The sequence below is a fragment of the Macrotis lagotis genome, chromosome 8, assembly GCF_037893015.1.
Source record: "Macrotis lagotis isolate mMagLag1 chromosome 8, bilby.v1.9.chrom.fasta, whole genome shotgun sequence".
NCBI classification, from domain to species: domain Eukaryota; kingdom Metazoa; phylum Chordata; class Mammalia; order Peramelemorphia; family Peramelidae; genus Macrotis; species Macrotis lagotis.
In genome coordinates this window covers 110,142,612-110,163,543 of record NC_133665.1, presented here as the reverse complement: position 1 = coordinate 110,163,543, position 20,932 = coordinate 110,142,612, and the positions used below count along the sequence as shown (strand labels likewise).

The 20,932-nt window shown below is 39.5% G+C and overlaps 1 protein-coding gene across 3 annotated transcripts in view; it reads right to left on the bottom strand.

Annotated features, from left to right (window-relative positions):
• The window catches only part of DNAH1 (dynein axonemal heavy chain 1), a 162,403-nt gene that overhangs the window by 26,672 nt on the left and 114,799 nt on the right, over nucleotides 1–20,932 (bottom strand). For all 3 annotated transcript variants that reach the window (XM_074198129.1, XM_074198130.1, XM_074198131.1), the window contains 9 exons: nucleotides 20,527–20,757; nucleotides 18,887–19,083; nucleotides 15,986–16,121; nucleotides 15,260–15,468; nucleotides 12,547–12,718; nucleotides 11,501–11,692; nucleotides 903–1,013; nucleotides 558–743; nucleotides 8–199 (listed from right to left, as the gene is read on the bottom strand). In XM_074198129.1, coding sequence (XP_074054230.1) covers nucleotides 8–199; nucleotides 558–743; nucleotides 903–1,013; nucleotides 11,501–11,692; nucleotides 12,547–12,718; nucleotides 15,260–15,468; nucleotides 15,986–16,121; nucleotides 18,887–19,083; nucleotides 20,527–20,757 — 1,626 coding nt within the window. The remainder of the gene's footprint in view (nucleotides 1–7; nucleotides 200–557; nucleotides 744–902; nucleotides 1,014–11,500; nucleotides 11,693–12,546; nucleotides 12,719–15,259; nucleotides 15,469–15,985; nucleotides 16,122–18,886; nucleotides 19,084–20,526; nucleotides 20,758–20,932) is intronic.

Below are 20,932 nucleotides of genomic sequence, written 5' to 3'. Positions count from 1 at the left end.
GGCTTACCTTGTCAAACTTGAAGAGGCTCTCAAGGAACCTGCCCGGGTCCTGGAGCAGCCCCTTGCCAGGCTCCCAGTAATCATCCACCTTTATGCCAGGCTTATCCCCAGGCACCTTTTTGGGCTTAATCCCCTTCATGATACAGACAGCTTCTATGACCAATTTCACTCCTGGTGGTGGTCGTTGCATTGCCCGAACCTGGGGTGGAAAAGAAAGCATGTGATTATGATATTCTTTTAAATTTTATAACATTTTTCAATTTACAAGATTTTTAAAATTAAATAAAATAAAACCCAAACTCTTGTAACAAATATGCATACTTGAACAAAACTAAATCCCAAATTGGCCTTGTCCCAAATTGGTCTCATTCTGCATCAACATCTGTATCACTCCTTTGTTAGTAAAAGATGCCAAGAATCCCTACCCTGAGGGGAGGAGAAGAATCAACCTCTCCTCTCTGGTATTTGTCCTTGACCCAGAAGCCTCCAACTGATTTGCATGAGCTAGATCTAAGGAGGAAGGGAGAAGCCCATCTTCAGGCCTTGCCTCTCCTCACCTCAGTCACATCACTCTTGTTAAGATTCCTCAGGCTAGCCAGGGCAGCATCAAGGGCTGGGAGAGCCTCATCCAGATCCTTCTGGGCATCATCAGCAATGGCTTGAGCTTTTTTGGCCTTTTCATTGGCTTTTGTCTCCTCTGCCTGGACAGCATTCCTTGTCTCTTCTGCTACAGCTGTGTCCACCTGGGAGCAGAATACAGATCCTCAAGGACCATGGCAGAGCCAAAAAAGTACAGCTCTCATGATCTTCTAGTAGGAGCATCTTAGAGGAGAAAGGGGATGGGGGGGGGGAGGAAAGGGGGTGTATGTACTTCCATCTCTTCTCCCCAATCCTCTTCCCACCCTTATTTGCTCCATGGTGACCAGCGTGTCCCTGGCAGCTTCTTCTAGTAATGGGCGCATTATTTCCAGCTCTTCTTGCATCTTGGCCACATCCTCTGAAGTTCGAAGCAGCTGCCCAAGAAAGGAAATTTCTGAGTTAAGAGTCAAGAAGTCTGAGAGTTCAGATAGAGATGGGAAAATGGGAGAGGGCTTGGGGTCCAGGGTTATCTGGGAACTGCAGTTGGGATAGTTCAAGGGACAAGCACTAAGCATTAGCTTAGCATTCAACTACTCTGTGGAAGAGAAGCCCTGGCCATTGACTTCCTCCCCAAGAGGCAGTGAGAGAATTGGGTGCTATGTGAAGTCCTAATGATGAACAAGCTTTCTCCACTGCTGGGAATGGTGTTCTCAGTTATAACTTCAAAGACCATCACTGGAGATTAAGAGAATTAAGGAAATGAATAGAAAGATAACTTTAGAACTGAGAAAAGTTTTAATAGTCATCCCAACCAAATTAAAATCTAGAGAAAGGACTCAGATCTCCCCTAGCTTGGGAAGATAGGGGTACAAGTGGAAGAAGGGATGACAAAATGACTTAAGAATTCTCAGGTCTATGAGGTTCCCTGGCTCCTTTTGGGTATGGATTTTGTTCTTGATAAAAAAGTCTCGGTTTTTAAGATTAGGTAGAGATTCTGGGGAAAGGGGCCTAATTGCAGATAATTAGATAACTGTGTCACATCTTGTTCTAAATTTTATGACATTCACTTTTTTCTTTCTTTCTTTTTTTTTTTTTAGGTTTTTGCAAGGTAGTGGGGTTAAGTGGCTTGTCCAAGGCCACACAGCTGGGTCATTATTAATAAGTGTCTGAGGTCAGATTTGAACTCAGGTACTCCTGACTCCAGGGCCAGTGCTCTATCCACTATACCACCTAGCCACCCCAAGAACTCTTGGGAATAATTGAAGCATAATTTTCTTCACCTTATTTCTTTTCCTAGCCCTTTTTTAGCAACATGACTAATATAGAAATATGTTTGGCATGAGTTCATATGTATAACTGATATATTGCTTGCCTTCTTACTAGGTGAGGGAGAGTCTAGAGGAAGGGAAAGAATTTAGAACTTAAAATTTTTGTGTAAAAATATAAGTAATACTTTTTAAAAATTAATAGCAATTAGAATAAATTCTATACTTAGCTCCTTTAGGAAATTATTTTGTTTTTATGGGGAAAATTTATATGTTTAGCTGTGCTAAGTACTAATGAAATAAAGAAAAGGAACAACAGTCCCAGCTCTCAAGAAATATACAAATCCTTGTAAAATCTCAGATTTTACAAACTGGAAGTGCCCCAGGAAAGAGTCTGAAACTAAGCTGCAGAAGAATTATTGATCTGTCCTGGTTCACAAGGAAACCTCCAGGTGAAAAAATTCTACCACCTTGGAAGCACCCAAAACTTACAAATCCCCAGAACTAGTTCTGAAACTAATGCCTTCCTCCTCACCCCTTAATTTTATTTTTTTGAAATCATCCTATCATAGTCAACTCATCTCCATGTGTTTTTCTTTTTTCTTTTAAAAAATTTTTATTTCTATTTTTTAAATTAAATTAATTTATTTTTAATTCTACAATTTCCCCCCACCCTCCACAGAAGGCAGTCTGTTATTCTTTACATTATTTCCATGGTATACATTGATCTAAGTTGAATATGATGAGAGAGAAATCATATCCTTAAGGAAGAAAAATAAAGTATAAGAGATAGCAAAATTACATAGTAATACCTTTTTTTTTTAAATTAAAGGTAATAGTCTTTGGTCTTTGTTCAAACTCCACAATTCTTTCTTTGGATACAGATGGCATTGTCCATTATAGACAGCCCCAAATTGTCCCTGATTGTTTCACTGTCCATTAAGGTTGATCATCAGTCCCATGTTGCTGTTAGGGTGTACAATGTTCTTTTGGTTCTGCTCATCTTGCTCAGCATCAGTTCATACAAATCTCTCCAAGCTTCCCTGAATTCCCATACCTCTTGGTTTTTGGTTTTTTATTAGTGTGTTTGTTTGTTTTAGTTTTTGCAAGGCAATGGGGTTAAGTGGCTTGCCCAAGACCACACAGCTAGGTAATTATTAAGTGTCTGAGATGGGATTTGAACTCAGGTGCCCCTGACTGCAGGACCAGTGCTCTATCCACTGCACCACCTAGCTGCCCCTTCTTGGTTTCTAATAGAACAATAGTGTTCTATCACATACATATATACCACAGTTTGTTAAGCCATTCCCCAGTTGATAGACATTCACTCAGTTTACAATTCTTTGCCACCATAAATAGGGCTGCTATGAATATTTTTCTACAACTGATGCTTTTACCCTTTCTCATAATCTCTTCAGGGTATAGACCCCAGTAGTGGTAGTTGCTGGATCAAAGGGTATGCACATTTTTGTTGCTATTTGGATGTAATTCCAAATTTCTCTCCAAAAAGATTAGATGAGTTCACAGCTCCACCAACAATGAATTGTTGGTCCCAGATTTTCCATATCCCTTCCAACATTGATCATTGGACTTTCTGGTCATATTGGCCAGTCGGAGAGGTGTGAGGTGGTACCTCAGAGATGCTTTAATTTGCATTTCTCTAATAAGTAATGAATTAGAGCAATTTTTCATATGACTATGGATTGCTTTGATTTCCTCATCTGTAAATTGCCTTTGCATGTCCTTTGATCATTTGTCAATTGGGGAATGGCATGTTTAGTAAAAAACATTTTCTAAGGTAAGTTTAGGTAACAAAGCAAAGATGTGAACTTAAGTTCAAATCCAATATTGTTTCTATTTATGATATTATTATCAAAAGGAACTATTTTCAATTACCAAATCAATAAATGTTTAGTACCTAATTTATGCCAAGCACTGTGCTAAGACAGGGATTTTTTTTTTCAACAAAAACAAATCTTTATTTGTGTGAAAAGTGTGTTTTGTGATGTTTTATGTTTTATGTTCATATTTAAAATGCCAGTTTGTTGTGTCTTGGCAGATAAACTCCAAGTATTTTAGTGTCTGTAGTCATTTTATTTTATGCAAAAAAATCTTTTATACAAAATATCTTAGCCTATTCCCCCTCTCCTTTCCTCTTAGTCTCAATACATTTCCCTTTTAGCCATTGACTCTATTTTTACAATATATTATAACTTCAAATTCAGCTCTCTCCTGTGCTTCATCTATAAATCTCCTTCTACCTGCTCTATTAAATGAGAAGGTTCATATGAGTATTATCAGTATCATTTTTCCATGCAAGAATACATGTAATTCATTATCATTAAGTCCCTCATATTTTACCCTTCTCCTCCACTCTCTATGCTTCACCTGAGTCCTGTATTTGAAGGTCAAACTTTCTTTTCAGCTCTGGTTGTTTCAACATGAACATCTGAAATTCCCCTGGTTCATTGAAAGTCCATCTTTTCCCCTGGAAGAGGATGCTCAGTTTTGCTGGGTAGTTGCTCCTTGGTTGCATTCCAAGCTCTTTTGCCTTCTAGAATATTATACTCCAAGATCTACAAGCCCTTAATGTATTTGCTGCTAAGTCCTCTGTGAGCCCGACTGCAGTTCATGATATTTGAATTGTGTCCTTCTGGCTGCTTGTAATATTTTCTCTTTGACTTGGGAGTTCTGGAACTTGGCTATAATATTCCTGGGGGTTGTTTTTTTTTTTATCTCTTGCCAGGAAAGTTCGATGAATTCTCTCAATTTTCCCTCTGCTTCTAGGATATCAGGGCAATTTTACTATAGAAATTCTTTAAAAATGAGGTCAAGGCTCTTTTCCTGATCATGACTTTCAGGTAACTCAATAATTTTTAAATTATCTCTCCTGATTCTGTTTTCCAGATCAGTTTTTTTTCAGTGAGATGTTTCACATTTTCTTCTAATTTTTCATTCTTTTGGTGTTGAAGTATTATGTCTTGACTTCTTGTAAAGTAATCAGCTTCCTTTAGCTCCATTCTACATCTGAAGGATTTGTTTTCCTCAGAGAGCTTTCTTATTTCCTTTTCAATCTGGCCAATTCTGCTTTTTTTTTTTTTTTTTTGGCAAGGCAATGAGGTCCTTGTCCAAGGCCATACAGCTAGGCCAAATTTGAACTCAGTTGTTATTCCTGACTCCAGGGCTGGTACTCTATCCACTGTACCACCTAGCTGCCCCTCCAATTCTGCTTTTTAAAGCATTCTTCTCCTCAATAACTTTTTTGAACTGTTTTATCCATTTTACTTATGCTGGTTTTTGACATGTTATTTTCTTCAGCGGTTTTTTTTTGTATTTCCTTGACTAAGTTGCTGACTTCTTTTTCATGTTTTTCCTGCATCTCTCTCATTTCTTTTCCCAATTTTTCTTCTATCTCCCTTACTTAGTTTTCAAAATCTTTTTTGAGCTCTGTCATAGCCTGGAGTCTTTTTTTCCTTGGAGTCTTTAGATGCAGAAACTTGTACTTCCTATCTTCAGATTGAGTATTTTGATCCTTCTTGGGATCATAGACAAAGTATTTGTCATTGGTGTCCCTCTTTTTTCTCTATTTACTCATTTCCCCAGTCTGTGCCTGGTTTTGGGGTGTTTCCTGAGCTTTTGAGTTTTAATTGGGACACCCCAACAAGGACCTCAGTGTGTGAGGTTCTGACTGTTCTCCTGGTTTGTGAATGACTACAAGATCACCCCTCTGCCATGGGGCTGGGGGGGTGTTCCTGATCTATGGGGATCCTAGACTGTGATCAGGATCTGAGTGTGGTCAGAACCCCAGAGTCCTGTTCCAGGGACAGAGGACAGACCTTGGTAATCTCCCTCCACTCCCTTACCTTCGGTGGGCTGGGCACTCAGGGTGCTTCTGCCTGGTGATGCCTGCTTCTGTTTCTTGGATCTGGGCTGCCATGGCTGCTGCCTCAGCACCTCAGCAACTGCCCTGAGGGTCTGGGCTTCACACTCGCTCTGGCAAAGATCTCCCCATTGATCCTCTAAGTTGTGCCCTGTGCTCCCCAGGTTTACAGGTCAGGAAACTGCTTCTGTTGCTGGAAGCCATGGCTCCCAGGCATCCTGGGGCTATTTCTAGGAAGCTGAAGTTACTTCACTCTGGCAGGGCCACCCCTCTAACCCCATGGAGTGGAGGTTTTCTGCTATTTTCTAGGTTACCTTGGGCTGGAGAATTGCCTCATTGGATCTTTATCTGGGTTCTGTCTCTCAAAAAATTTAGTTAGAGTCATAATTTTAAGATTTTTTAAATATTTTAGAGAAAACACCTAGGAGAGGCTCTTTTCCTGTTGCCATCTTGGCTCCGCCTCCATGTGCTCTTTCTATGTAAACTTCTAACAGCCCTAATAATGAAAATGTTCTTAGAAGTTACAAGTATCCTTTCAATGACCCCTCCACCCTGGGAGCCTACTTTAAAATAAAGTTAAAAGTCAAGAAATAGGTCGAGAAAATGAACAAACAAACAAAAGGAAAATGACCATAAAAATCTATTATGGTAACAGGAAGACCAAGACACAAATTCAGAAGACAACAATATCAAAACAGCCAGGAGCAAAGCCTGGTAAGTTTTGTGAAATGTGAATCTGACACATACTCAACAAGAATTCCTGGAAGAATTCAAAAGGCATTTTAAAAATCAACTAAGAAAGATAAAAGAAAAACTAGGATGTGATGATAAGAGTGATGCAAGAAAATTATGAAAAGAAACAATAAGAGAAGCAAAAAAATATTGAATAAAATGACAACTTTAAAAACAAAATTGGTCAAATGGTAAAAGAGATAAAAAAATCCATGAAAGAACTTCTTAAAGAGCAGAACAGGTCAAATGGGAAAAAGAGGTAAATAATCTGAAGAAAATAATTCCCTAAAAATTAGAATTGGGCTGGTAGAAGCTAATGATTCCATGACAGTAAGAAAAAAATAAAACAAATCAAAAGAATCTAAAAACTGAAGAAAATGTGAAAAATGACATTGAAAAATCACTAACCTAGAAAGTACATCCAAAAGAGATAACTCAGAGATTATTAGATCACTTAAACCATGATCAAAAAGAGTCTAGACATCATATTTCAAGAAATTATCAAGCAAAAACTACTCAGATATCCTAGAATCAGAAAGTAAAACAGAAATTGAGAGAATCCACTGATAACCTCTTGAAAAAGATTAACCAAATGAAAACTCCCAGGAATATTATAGTCAAATTCCAGAGTTCCCAGATCAAGAAGAAAATATCATAAGCAGCTAGAAAGAAATGACTCAAATATCATGAGTCAGAGTCAGGATCACTCAAGTACATCTTCCAAGTGGAGGTCTTAGAATGATATTCTGGAAGACAAAGGAAATAGGATTCCAACCAAGAATATTCTAACAAGCAAACTGAGTATATTCCATCAGGTGGAAAAATGATCATTTAATGAAATAAAGGACTTTCAAGCATTTCTGATAAAAAGATCAGAGCTGAATAGAAAATTTGACTTTCAAATTCAAAGCTCAAGAGAGAAATATAAAAAGGCAAACATGAAAGAAAAATAATAAGGGATTAAGTAAAATTAAATTGGTTACATTCCCATGGAAAGAGGATACTTGTAACCTCTAAGAACATTTTCCTTATTAGGGTGGTTAGAAGAAGTTTACATAGAAAGAGGGCATGGGGATGAGTTGACTATGATGGGATGATTTAAACAAAATAAATTAATGGGTGAGGAGGGAGACACTGGAGAAGGGGAAGGGGAGAGGAAGAATGGAGAAAATTATTTCACATAAAAAAGGCATGAAATAGAGAGCTTTTACAATGGAGGGGTAAAATGGAAGGTGGGGAGGGGTGACAGGCAAATGCTTGAACTTTACTCTCATCAGAATTAGCTCAAAGAGGGAATAATGCATACATTCTGTTAGATATAGAAGGGAAGGGTAAAAGAGAAAGGGATAAGTTTGATAGAAGAGAGGCAGGAGTCAGAAGCAAAGTAGACTTTTGAGGAGGGACAGGGTGAAGATAGAGAAAAAGGAGTATAAATGGGAAAAACAGGATGAAGAGAAATACACAGTAATAATAACTATGAATGTGAGTGGGATGAATTTGCCCACCAAACCAAAGTGGATAACTGAATGGATTAGAAACCAGAATCCAATATGTTATTTACAAGAAACTCACTTGAACTAGATACATACACACACAGAATCAAAATAAGGGGCTTATCCATTCCCCAACTGACAAATGGTCAAAGGATATGCAAAGGCAATTTACAGATGAGGAGATCAAAGCAATCCATAGTCATATGAAAAATTGCTCTAAATCATTACTTATCAGAGAAATCCAATAAAGCTTCTCTGAGGTACCACCTTACACTGGCCTCAGACTGGACAATATGACCAGAAAAGATAATGGTCATTGTTGGAAGGGTTGTGGGAAATCTGCAACACTATTACATTGGTGGTGGAGCTGTGAACTCATCCAACCTTTCTGGAGAGAAATTTGGAACTATGCTGAAAGGGCAACAAAAATTTGCATACCCTTTGATCCAGCAATACCACTACTGGGTCTCTACCCTGAAGAGATGATGAAAAAGGGTAAAAACATCACTTGTACAAAAATATCCATAGCAGCCCCCTTTGTGGTGGCAAAGAATTGGAAATCAAGTAAATGTCCTTCAATTGGGGAAATGACTTAGCAAACTGTGGTATATGTATGTCATGGAACACTATTGTTCTATTAGAAACCAGGAGGGATGGGAATTCAGGGAAGTCTGGAGGGATTTGCATGAACTGATGCTGAGTGAGATGAGCAGAACAAGAAAAACACTGTACACCCTAACAGCAACATGGGAGTGATGATCAACCTTGATCGACTTGCTCATTCCATCAGTGCAACAATCAGGGACAATTTTGGGCTGTCTGCAAAGGAGAGTGCCATCTGTATCCAGAGAAAGAGCTGTGGAGTTTGAACAAAGATCAAGGACTATTAACTTTAATTTAGAAAAAAAAACCTGATATCTTATTATCTGATCTTACATCTTACTATCTTACTATCTCTAATACTTTATGTTTCTTCCTTAAGGATATGATTTCTCTCTCATCACATTCAAATTGGATCAATGTATACTATGGAAACAATGTAAAGACTGGCAAATTGCCTCCTTTGGGGGGGGAGTAAGATTAGGGGAAAAAATTGTAAAACTCAAAATAAATAAAATATTTTTTAAAAAAGAGTTAATATTCCTAGTAAAGTCCTCTCAGGGTTAAAAATCATTAAAACAAAGACAATTACTCTTTTTTTTTGGGGGGGGGGGGTTTTTGCAAGGCAAATGGGGTTAAGTGGCTTGCCCAAGGCCACACAGCTAGGTAATTATTAGGTGTCTGAGACCGGATTTGAACCCAGGTACTCCTGACTCCAAGCCCAGTGCTTTATCCACTATGCCACCTAGTCACCCCCAGACTATTACTCTTAGACTGTTCTTAGAAGAGGGAGAGAGGCCTTGCATTCTCAGTCAGACACCCTCCCAATTCTGTTAGGGAGGGAAATGGTGGAATACTTCCAGAGAAGAGACCTTGTGGTCTTAGTTAGCCACCTATTTGATAATAGACTGGGAGAACAGTAGCCTGCCTTCTCTTGTTTGATAAGTACTAAACAAAGAAGATAGTAGAGTTCTTTAGAAGAACTTGCATACTCAGACATTAATGCATTTAGATAGACAACAGAAGGTCATTAGAAATCTTCTGATATCCTCACCATCTGGATGGTGAAGTTATATTTTATGAAAACATTTTATTCTTCTCTTTGTTGCTGGGTAGATTTTTCATGTAAAGATTGTAACTCTGAAAACTTTAACCAATCAGAGGAGAAGAGAGGGGGTTGGGGGGGGATCATGCTAGGCCATATAATATTGCTTGACTGTCACCTCAGGGCAGCTCCTTGATCTTCACTACCTTTGTGAGACTTGGAGTATGCTCTTTTCTTGAGAAAAGCCAAAATAAACTTTCCTTTCTGCTCAAAAAAAAAAAAAAAAGGCCTTGCTACAGTAGAAGTGAAAAAGGTAGGGATAGCAATCCTGATCTCTGACAAAACAAAAACAAAAACAGATCTAAGAAAAAAAAAGATAGAAACTACATCATACTAATAGGGATCTTAGACAATGAAGTAATATCAATGTTAAAAATATATGCATCAAATGGTATAGTATCCAGATTCTTAAAATAGAAGTGAAATAACTTACAGGAAGAAATATACTGCTGAGGGACCTTAATATTCTCCTCTCACCACAAAACAAACAAGAAAGAAGTTAAGGCAATAAATAGATGTAAGGTCTCCTGAATTAAAATTTGGGGCTTTTTTCCTCCCACTATGCTATATTTGTTATTACCTATCTGACCAGATGCATAGTGAAGCCAGCAGAATCATGATAACATTGTATATACAATAACGACAATATTAAATAACAATAATCATCTGATAAAGACTTAGCTATTCTGATCAAGATAATGATTCAAGACAATTCCCAAGGACCTATGATGAAAAATGCTCTCCAACTCCAGAGAGAGAACTGGTGAACTTGTTCAGTCATTCCCCAATTGAGGAGCACCCCTTCCATTTCTAAATATGTGCATTCTCTTCTCTTTCATATCCATTAAATTGTGAGTTCCATTGCCTATTTTTGTATCACCACTAAATGTTATTGATTCCATCCCTTCCTTTTCCACCTCTTCCTTTGATTTTTTTTTGTGTGGCCTGTTATCACTGAGTCAAAGGTTTTGCACAGTTTTGAGGGGCATAGTTCCAAATTGCTTTCTATGATGACCATTTTACAATTTTATTAATGTGTCTGTTTGCTCATAGACTCTCCAGCATTTATCATTTCCATTTTTTTTTGGTCAGCTTTGCCAATCTGAGGGTTATACAGTACTATAACCCTCAGAGTTGTCTTTTCATTTCTCTCATTATTAGAGATTTAGAGCATTTTTTCATATGGCTTTTGATATATTCTCTGAAATCTATCTAATCATGTTCTTTGATAACATTTATCAGTTAGGAGAAAGCTATTATTCTTATAAATTTGAATCAGTTCCCCATAAATCTTATCTTAGAAATAAGACCTTTATCAGTGAAACTTGCTTCAAAGATTATTTTTGGCATTTTCTTGTTTCACTTCTAATTTTAGCTAAATTGGCTTTACTTGTTGCACAAACTTTAAAATTTTTATATAATCAGAATTATTCATTTTACTTCCTTTGGATTTCTTGATCTCTTCCTCTTCCATACACCTTCCACAGACAATTTCTTCTGTGCTCCTCTAATGTATTTATGATGTGTTTTTTGTGTTTAAATTACATTTGGAGCTTGGTTTGAAATATAGTATGAAATGTTAGTATATACCTTGTTTTTACTAGACTTTTTCTACTTTTTCCAATTGTTTTAATACATATTCATATTTTAAGAATGGAAAACCAGGCTGTTGATCCAAGCCCAAGGACAGTTTTTACCTGCTAGATGGTAACCTAAACTTGCTACTCATAAAACTCCCAAAGTGATGATAAATGGTATTTTTGATGACTGATTCTAGACCTCTATCTCCTGAAAAGGGAAATCATATTAAAGGGCTACACCTGAATCTCCTTTCACAAGGACTCACCTTATCCAAGCCACTCTTCATACGGACTTTGGCTGAATGTAGTTCTTGTTTCTTTTGTCCAATCAGCATGGAGAAGATGTTCAATAGCTCCAGATAGCTCTTCGGAGTCACATAATTGTGACGGGCCAACTCAGCCAAGTATTCAATGCATTTTTGGGCCACAGACTGGTGGATGCAGACACATACCTGGATCTATAGGGATCAGAGAAGTCCACCAGCCTGTTTATAACCCTCTACACAAAATGAAGGGATCAAGAAGAGATTACTTTAGGGAGAGGGCACTCAGCTTTGCCAGCCCCCACATTGGGACCAAAAGCTGAATAATGAAAGAGAAGTAGGAACTAGCAGGCATCTCTGATGCTCTCCAGATGGTGGGCTTATCAAGAAATGTTGTCCTGCATATATATATATATATATATATATATATATATATATATATATATATATACACTAGTCTCAAAGGATATGGCCCTACAAAGTAGATTTTCCTTTCTCCTCTCTCCTTCCTTGGGCTGGGCTATTTTCAAGGAGAGAGCTTTCTCTGAGTACAGAGTAAGTTGAAGCAAGTCATCCCCCTTTAGTCTTCTTACCAAATTAAAAGATCTTATGAGTTCAAAGCATTCTGTTATATTCTCTTACATAGGGTAGGGTAGGGTCTATAGAAACATAGGGAAGGGACCTTAAAGGTATTCCCCTCCTTATTTTATAAAAACAGAAACTGAGGACTGGAGAGGGGGAAAGACTTGTCCAAGATCAAACAGCAAGTAAAAGAAAAAGCTAGAACTAGATTCCAGATCTCCTTACTCCCCTGCTTTATACTGTCTGCTGTTAAAAGAAAACTTGGAAGGAAAAGAAAAATCTCAATTTTACTGTTATCACCATCATAGCTTTATTCGGTCTTTTCTTTCCAAAGCAAGGAGGACAGCTTGAATCTAGGTTAGGTATCACCCTTGCCAAGTGACTTCTCTGGGAAGATATCAGAGAAGTGGGGAGCCACCTCCTTCTATGAAGAAAATCCAAGAGAGAGATATGGGAAGGCAACTTACCATGCCACTCAACACCTCATTTGTGGCCTCCAGCTCAGGGATCTCCTTCAGAAATCTGGAAGCCACAGACTCCAGGGCTTCAGATGGCCACTCATTGAACCAGTCAATGGTGCAGCAATTGACCAATGAAGGAAACTGTCTCAGGCGGGCTCGAAAGACTTCTCCAATAGGGCTGGGAAGTGATCAAAGTTTAGAAGTCAGCCCAGAACAATGAAAGTAAACCCATGCTCAAGCCCCCATATATTATAAACAAAAATGAAGTCCATATTCCTTTACTAGAATTAGGTCCTTCCTGGCATTCCTAGTCCTGGGGATTATAGAAACTGGACTCATTTCTGGAGAATGAGTGAAGGAGATGTTGAATAAAGTTGCAATTAAGAAAATTTTAATGTGTAAGCTCAATTCCCTCTTACTCCTTCAGGATATATGGCCCATCATTGAGTACTCTCTCCATTGGTTTCTTCCTCTCTTCATGCTCAGTTTCCTCTCTCCTAAAACACCCCCCCCCCAAAAAAAACACCTTCCTTAGGCACTCTCAACTGCCTAGACAATTGTTTGTCCTTTCTTCTCTTTTCTTTTGTCAAATTACCCCCAAAAGACCATTTATATTTACTGTATACACTACCTACTCATTTGTTAACCCTGGACTCGGTTCTGTACCCTCCTCCTTCCTTGCCTTCCCAATGAAACTGTTCTTCCTGGGGTCCCTAAAAGACCAACAGTCACCTTAGTGTAGGTGATTTCCAACAAAGGATCTCTGGCCCTTATTTCTCTCCCAGTCCTCAAATCCAGATGTCCTAGCAGCTTCTTAAGTCCAATGTGTACAAAACTTACAATATTTCTCACAAAACCAGATCTTCTCAACTTTTCTATTTCTGCTAATGTCACCACTATCTTCTTAGTCACTTCAATTCAAAACTTCTACATTATCCAGAGTGTTATTGATTCTTCCCTTCCTCTCCCCATTCCCCAACAATACATTCTGTCAGGGCATACCCATCAATTGGGGGGAATGGCTAAACAAGTTATGGCATGTGAATGTTATGGTTTCTATAAGAAACCATGAGTGGTTGAATTCTAGAGAAGTATGGAATGAATTACAGGAACTGATGCTGAGCGAAGGGAGCAGAACCAAGAGAACATTGTACCCAGTAACAACATTGTGAGTTTATCAACCTTGATGTATGCAGCTCCTGATGTAGCAACTCTCAGTAGTTTAGAGATCTAGGATAACCTTGGGAGATCTGTTATCAACAATGCTATCTATATTTGGAGGAAGAAAAACAAAACAAAAGAAAAACCAACAGGATCTGAATGAACACTACATTCACTTCTTAAAAATTTTTCTTATGGTTTTCTTTCTTATCTCATGGTTTTCTTTCTTTTTCCATAGTCTTAATTCCTCATACAGAAAATGACTGATCTGTAAACATGTTAAACACAAATGTAAATGTACAAAGTTCACCAGACTGTTTGTCACTGGGTGGGGGGTGGTGGAAAGGAAGGGTAGAAGGAAATTATGTAGCTTTAAAGTATGCATACGTAAGTGGATGAATGTTGAAAAACTTTCATAAGATGTAATTGGAAAAATGAAAAAAAAATGTCAACTGGAAAAAATAAAAAGATCACTTGAACATTTTTAAATAAGAAACTGATACTAAAAGAGAGATATGATAAAATATTATGTATGAACCATACACTCTGTCACTAAATTCTATTGGTTCTACTTCTAATTTTGTCAGATACACCCCCCGCTTTCTATCCCTACAGCCATCTTGAGTTCAGATTCTTCCTACTTCTAACCTGGCTTGCTATTGTAACCTCCTAAGGAGCCTGTTGACTCCAGCTTTCTAACCTTCATTGAATCCATTCCTCACATTTCTATCCTTTCTTAAGGCACAGCTCTGATACAAAGTAGACAAATGTCATCATCCCTGCTCAAAAATCTTAAATGGTCATTTCCTATGAAATTAAATCCAAATTTCTTGCTCTAACATGAAAGCTTCTATTGCCCAGTAAACAAGAGTTCAGCCTTTTTAGTTTATGCCCTCTGTTCCCAGACTAAGTGGATAACTTATTCTCCAACACACCCCACACTTCTACCCTTTCCTAATGCTATTGAATGTTTGGATTCTATCACCTCTACCAAGCCACAACCCACCCCTATTTCAAAGCCTAGCTCTGATACCATTTTCTTTTCATCAAGCCTTTTTTGCACCACTCACATGGCTATCACATTTTTCCTTGGTTTTTATTGTTTGTATTCTTATCTGACCCCTAGAATTGACTAGGAACTCCTTGAAGGCAGGAACTATGGTTTACTGATATGTGGAGCTCTCCAAACCCTAAGACAAGATTCAGTCAGTATGTAGTAAACTTCAGTAAATGGGTTTTGTGAGAAAAGAAGGCATGTAAGCTATAAACATAGCAAAGGCTGTTAGATATAAGTGACTTTGTGCCTAAACTAAGACTCCATGTGTCTCTCAAAGGGATACAGAAACAGGACAAGGTAGGGAAGGGGGGGGATGAGGAGTCATCATGACCCTAAGCTGGATGTTCTGGGCAAGGGTTTAGACGGGGTGTGGGGGAGGTAAATGTACTATCTAGGCACAACAATGACTTGAGGCGTCCTCTCTGAAGTCCCTCCTCCCTTCATGTCCCCTGACCACAGATCGGTGAGAGATGGGAGTCGAGGAAGAACAATGGGCCCTACCTCATGCAGAGCACCATGTGGATGTTGCTTCGCACAATGCCTGTATAGGCAGCCATCAGGTTGGCCTTGGTAGGCTGCAGCCCCAGCTCTTGAATTAGGGGCCTCATACTGGTGAGGATCTGGTCTTGCTCATCGAGGCTGTACAGGTTGGGAATATCCCCAGAGTTTAGGACATTGTTGATGTCCTCCAAGAAGGACTCATTTTTAATCTAAGTTGGGGGAGAGAAAAATGCATTCTTGGGAGCCATCCCATTGGAGTCAAATAATCAGGTTGTCTGCTCTGGATCTAGGAAAAGGGGAGCTACCTTAATTAAAGGTCCCTTGGAGGAAGTGGGCATTATTATTCAAGACAACCTTCAGCTTCTAAGCCCATAGATCTGACCCTTCTTTCTGGGTGCAAAGCCTTATTCAAATTTGGAAAGCTTAGCTGACACCTCATTCATCCATGAAGTATGGGATGTCATTGTGTGGGAGTCAGGAGACTTGGATTATGCCACTAAGTAATCTGGAAGACTGTGGATAAGACATTTGGCATCTTTATGCCTCATCTTCCATCTCTGAAAAATGACAGACTCGGCAGTTATATTATTTTTTCAATATCCAAGCCACTAGAAAAGGACTGAGGTCTGAGGAAGGGGATGGGGTGCCTCTGAACCTACTCCTGGATTTTAACCTCTCCTGAGCACTAGTGTCTATTCCTTAACCTGTCCTGTCTCATTATAGCACCTGTGTGTCAGAAAACAGGAAGGTGACAGGGAGCCTATGCAGCCCAGCCTTCAGCAGGATCTTCTTGACATCCTCACGCCACTCCAACATCCCATAGTTCTTAGACAGCTCAATCTGGAAGCAGTCGTACTCAGCCCTGGAAGGAATGTGCTATGTGAGGCAGATGACTGGTTCTTCAGAGGGGTTCTCTCCTTGCTAGGTTCCTACCAAGTAACCCAGGGAACCCCTCTGATCACCCTAGGTTCCACAAATGGGCAAGAAAGATGAGAGACCTGTATCATAGATGATTATTCCTCAAACACTGATATAACCAAGGGCCTCTTACGTCTATCAATTTACCCTGGTCTCCTCCTTGATTAGATGAGCTTTTACTGAACAAGTTTTAGTGGGCAAAAGTTTAAGGGAACAAGTGGAATATTCCCTCGTAAGAGTTAATATTCCTAGTGAAGTCCTCTCAGGGTTAAAAATCATTAAAACAAAGACAGACTATTGCTCTTAGACTATTCTTAGAAGAAAAAGGGAGAGAGACCTTGCATTTCAAGCCAGGCACCTCCTGATTCTGCTGGAGGGGAGGGGAACAGTAGTCTGTTTCCAGAGAGATCTTGCCTTTTTAGTCACCTATTTGATGATAAAACTGTTTTAACTGGGAGAACAGACTGTTCCCATGAGAAAAACCTTGCATTCCAACAAAGCTCATAAGTCTCCTCTTGTTTGATTAAGTAGACTGCTGCTAGACCTCGTGTTACAAGACAAGTTACATTACTTCAATAAAATAGTTATAATCCTGAAGGTTATTCTCACTATATGGATGGTGAGATAATATTTTATGAAAACTTTTCACTATTTTCTTTGTTGCTGGGGTATATTTTTACAAGTTAGAATGTAACTCTGAAGACTAACCAATGAGTTGAAGAAAAGGACAATAGGGAGGAGGAGGGGATCAGGTTAGGTCATATAATCTTGCTTGACTGTCAGTTCAGAGTAGCTCCTTGATCTTCACTACCTTTGTGAGACTTGGTGTGTGCCCTTTTCTCGAGAAAAGCCAAAATAAGCTTTTTTTTTTTTTTTTTTTTTTTTTTTTTGCTCAGAGGAGTCTCTATATTTTTTTAATGGATTTTTATCCCACACAGGAGGCAATTCAAGACCTTACATTAAATGCTCCTGGGAGTTTCTTCTGAATTTATTTCCTTGTGTCTCTTACCCAAAAAAGGTATGAGATGGAAGAAGGGGAAACCTATAGATGTAAACAAAGGCAAGGGTGTAACTTTCAAGATCCTAAGGTTACTCATTTATGCCTTATCCTTGCATTGACAGCTAGTCAGCTGTTATATTTCATCAATTCTACCTCTCTAATATCTCTGTCACCTTCTCTCCAATCCCAAAAGCAATCCCATCATCTCTAGCACAGACTATTGTAATAGACTTTAAATTTTTTACTCTATACTACATTGTTTTTGCAATCAACTTTAAAGTTGTCTTTGCTCTCTTCTCTCTGATCGTTTTTTTTTTAGGTTTTTGCAAGGCAAACAGGGTTAAGTGGCTTGCCCAAGTCTGAGACCCAGGTACTCCTGACTCCAGGGCCGGTGCTTTATCCACTATTCACCTAGCCGCCCCTGATCCAGTTTTAACATGCCAGAATCATCTTCCAAATAATGCATAGCTCTGATCATTCCAACTATCCATTCAAAAACTTTCATTGATTCTTCATTTACTGTCAAATAAATGTATAAAATCCTGTTTCTCATGTCATTCTCCATGACATAGCTCCCACTATTCCTCTTCATGTATTCATACCAATCCTGTCCTTGTTCACTCTGTCCCTCATACCTGGAATGGGTTCTTCATCTCTACTCCATGACTACTTAACCCTAATTCCCTCACTAAAGGAAGGGAGGGACTTTTATAGGAGATGGTAAAAGAAGGCCAAACTCCCCCTTTTGTAAGGATTCTAAAAGAATTGTAGGAAATTGCTGAGCTGTTGCCATTGATCCTTGAACACTGAAAGATGGAAAAAGTTGACCAGCCACAGAAGTTGAAAAGGGATGACATCACAATTTCTAAAATCATACTGTCTGCAAAGCCAGTGAACCTGACTTTGAATATATATATATATATATATATATATATATATATATATACACACATATACATATACTTTTTTTAGTTTTTGCAAGGTAATGGGGTTAAGCAACTTGCCCAAGATCACACAGCTAGATAATGATTAAATATCTGAGGCCAGATTTGAAATCAGGTCTTCCTGACTTTAAGGGTTGGTCCTCTCTCCACCTAGCTGCCCCCTAGAATATATTTTTTAAAGGGACAAATTGAGCTCTGGAACTCTACAGTATCTTGAGTTAAACAATTTTGAGCTGGAAAGGCAGTCTGGACCTCAGTTGGGGAAAGACAACCTTTGTCTGAACAGAAGCACTACTACTACCACTGTTGCTACCTCTCAGGCCAAAGGCCCATGTCCCTTCTCTTCCCTTGAGAGGAAGACATGGTGCTAAGGGTGGGGGGTGCTGGGGCAAAGTGCTAACAAGGACCCCCAGCTTTGCCTATGAATTGATTATCCAACTTCTTTTCCCTTTTTTTCCTGGGTTGGGAAAGAAGGGAGTAGGGTATTATAGAGCTAAAGATAATAATGATAATGATAATAGTTACTCAACATAGTGTTCCAAGTTTAGCTTTTCCTCATATCAGTAAGAAAACAGTTTCTTTGAAGAAGAGTCATTTACCTCAACTAGAAAATAGCCCAGCTGAATTTAGTTCTAGGTGTTCTGACCAGCCCCATCCCAGTGCCCTTTCTATTCCACCACTGTGATAGTGAAGAATAAGACACCCCCTCTCCATCCCTCCCCAACTCCTGAAGCCCTTTCACTCTCTGGCCAAGTGGACTCATACATGTGAGAGGCAAGCCGTGTGAGGGAGTTTCGACCACTTCCTCCCACACCCAAGAGAAGGGCATTCCCTAACGACTGGCGTAGGATGCGGCTGATGCGACAGATGTGGCTCATGGCATCCATGAAGAGCACCAGCTTCATCTTGGTCGTGTTGATCTGATTATAGTCTTCCATGTACTCCTCAATCACAACCTGCATCTGGGACCAGAATGGACACAATCAAGAGAGGAAAACCATCACAAATCAGCTTTTTGGAACCTATGCAATACAGGGATACCAGGATTCTCTATGCTGGAATAAGAATGAAGGGAGTGGGAGTCACTCAAACAACCCAACACAAGCACATGGAGGAAATCCCTGGTCTAATAGGGTAGGCAAAGGAGGCCTGAGGCAGAGAAAGGATTTATCAAAGGTCTCAATGCTCAATTATGACAAAGCTGGAACTAAAACCCAAGTTTTGTGGCTTATCACTTAGATAGCCTTGGAGTCAGGGATTGAAAATAGAATAAGAGGGAGTAGTTTGGATATTCTATGGAATAATGTCAAATTTGCCTTAATGCAAAATGAAAAAAATAAACAAATGAGCAAACAAAAAATCCTAGCACTAACCTTAGTGATTATCAACCCAGGAAAGAACAAGAAAATTCTGGCTAGAAATAGGACAGTGTAGGTGGAAATACACTGGCTTTGACCTTGATTTGAATTCCAGTTCTCCCACCTACTAATTACACTTGGGTAAGTCCTTTCCTTACTCTGGATTTTGGTTTTTCCCTTCTCTGGAATGAGGGAGCTGGGGTCCACAGCATAAGAGATGGGACATCCCAGGCATTCTAAGCCCCATATGCATGGTGGTGAGGAAGAGGGAGAGCAAGGGAGGAGGAAGCTAGAATTAGAATTAGCCACTGGAGTAGGGAGAACTGACCCAGACCCACAGAGAGATGATTGTCTTATGAGGGGTGCTACTCCTTCCCTAAGAGACCTTTGTTTTTAACCATCTGTAGCAAGATTAAGCAAGCAGGAGGCCAGCTCACAAATCACAAACAGTGGGCACCCTAACTCAGCAGGGTCCTGATTGTTTTCCTACAAGGAGCATTTCTCAAAACAGGATCTCAGAGAACAACCAAAACATCTGGAAACCAACTCAAATGAAACCGGGGCCAAGAAAACTACTCTCCATTACTACCCTCTTAGGAAAGACCAAGAGGCTGTAGAAGCCAAGAGGCAGATGGATGACTTGACTTTCCAGCTGACAAAGAGCCTCCTTGACTCACTTTTACCTCTCTAAGACTGGGATACCACCATTCAGCCACTAAGCCTTATAAAAGCTCAGATTCCACTGTGAGAAGGGGTCTTTGAGGTCATCTAAATGAATCCATACCCAACAAGGGATCTTCTCTATGATATCTCTGACAAGGAGTGCCATGACTGAGTGTGGGGGGAATGAAGCAGAAGAGAGTGGCATCCTCCTACAGACACAAGAAGAACAAGACCAGGTGGGAAGCCAGTGTTGGTACAGGTGGAGTGAGGGAAGGACTGATCAGACCCCCAAGAAGGAAAAGCAGCCCTTCCCTACAATCAGTTCAGTTCAATACAGTCAGAGGCTGGGGGCTGGCAGCAGAGTCACCTGGGCCCTCTGCCTACCTTCTCCTGGTTGGTGATCAGTTCATAAAGCCTACTGCCAGTACCCGGCATCATGAAGTCTCCATAGAGGATGGGCTGGAAGGGGCAGACCTCAGCAAAGGAGGTGTCCCACAGCACCATATGGCTTTCCAAGAGATTATCAAACCAAATCTGATCTTCATCATTAACTAGACGATCCCGGAACACCCGGCAGCTCTCATGATACCATAGTCTGAGCAGCTGGACTTTGTCCTGAGGAAGCAAAAAGATGGAAACTCATTTATAGGGTTTATGGGATTTTTTCCCCCCTTTTGTTTTCATGCTTCTTTCACACTATGACTAATATGTTTGTCCTTCATTCTCGAAGATCACGACATCAGGGAAGTGGTGCCTAGACAAGCACATGAACTGGATTTTAGTGAGGGGG